Here is a 359-nt window from a genome sequence, read left to right on the forward strand (position 1 = left end):
GTGCCCAGAGAGATGATCTGGCACTCGGGGCACTCCCGCTCGCGCAGGGCCCACAGCTTTTTGAGGACGTGGTAGAAATCGGGCGCCAGGTAGTGGTCCTCCTCCAGGAAGAGGACAGGCCCAGCGTGCTCCCGCAGCGCCCGCACCCGCTCCACCAGTGGTGCTTGGTCTGGGAGAAGCGAGCCTCGCGGTAGTGCCCGAAGGAGTCGGGGTACTCGGCGTTGATGCAGCCCAGGCGCAGCGCCGCCGCCTTGCCCACGTCGCGGGGGCAGTCGCGGGGGTCGTGGCCGGGGAACTCGTGGGGGTAGAGCTGGATGCTGAAGGGGAAGAAGACCTGCAGCACGGGGCAGAAGTCCACG

At 68.2% G+C, this 359-nt stretch overlaps 1 protein-coding gene across 1 annotated transcript in view; it reads right to left on the reverse strand.

Annotated features, from left to right (window-relative positions):
* Positions 1-355, reverse strand: part of MGAT2 (mannosyl (alpha-1,6-)-glycoprotein beta-1,2-N-acetylglucosaminyltransferase) — a gene marked incomplete at its 5' end in the record, with an annotated part of 1,012 nt that extends 657 nt beyond the window's left edge. Inside the window, 2 exon segments of the mRNA XM_010136800.1 lie at positions 1-151; positions 154-355. Of these exon segments, the coding sequence (XP_010135102.1) occupies positions 1-151; positions 154-355 (353 nt within the window).
* Between the last annotated feature and the right edge of the window lie 4 nt (positions 356-359).

The sequence above is a fragment of the Buceros rhinoceros genome, unplaced genomic scaffold (genome assembly GCF_000710305.1).
Source record: "Buceros rhinoceros silvestris isolate BGI_N320 unplaced genomic scaffold, ASM71030v1 scaffold17355, whole genome shotgun sequence".
NCBI classification, from domain to species: Eukaryota; Metazoa; Chordata; class Aves; order Bucerotiformes; family Bucerotidae; genus Buceros; species Buceros rhinoceros.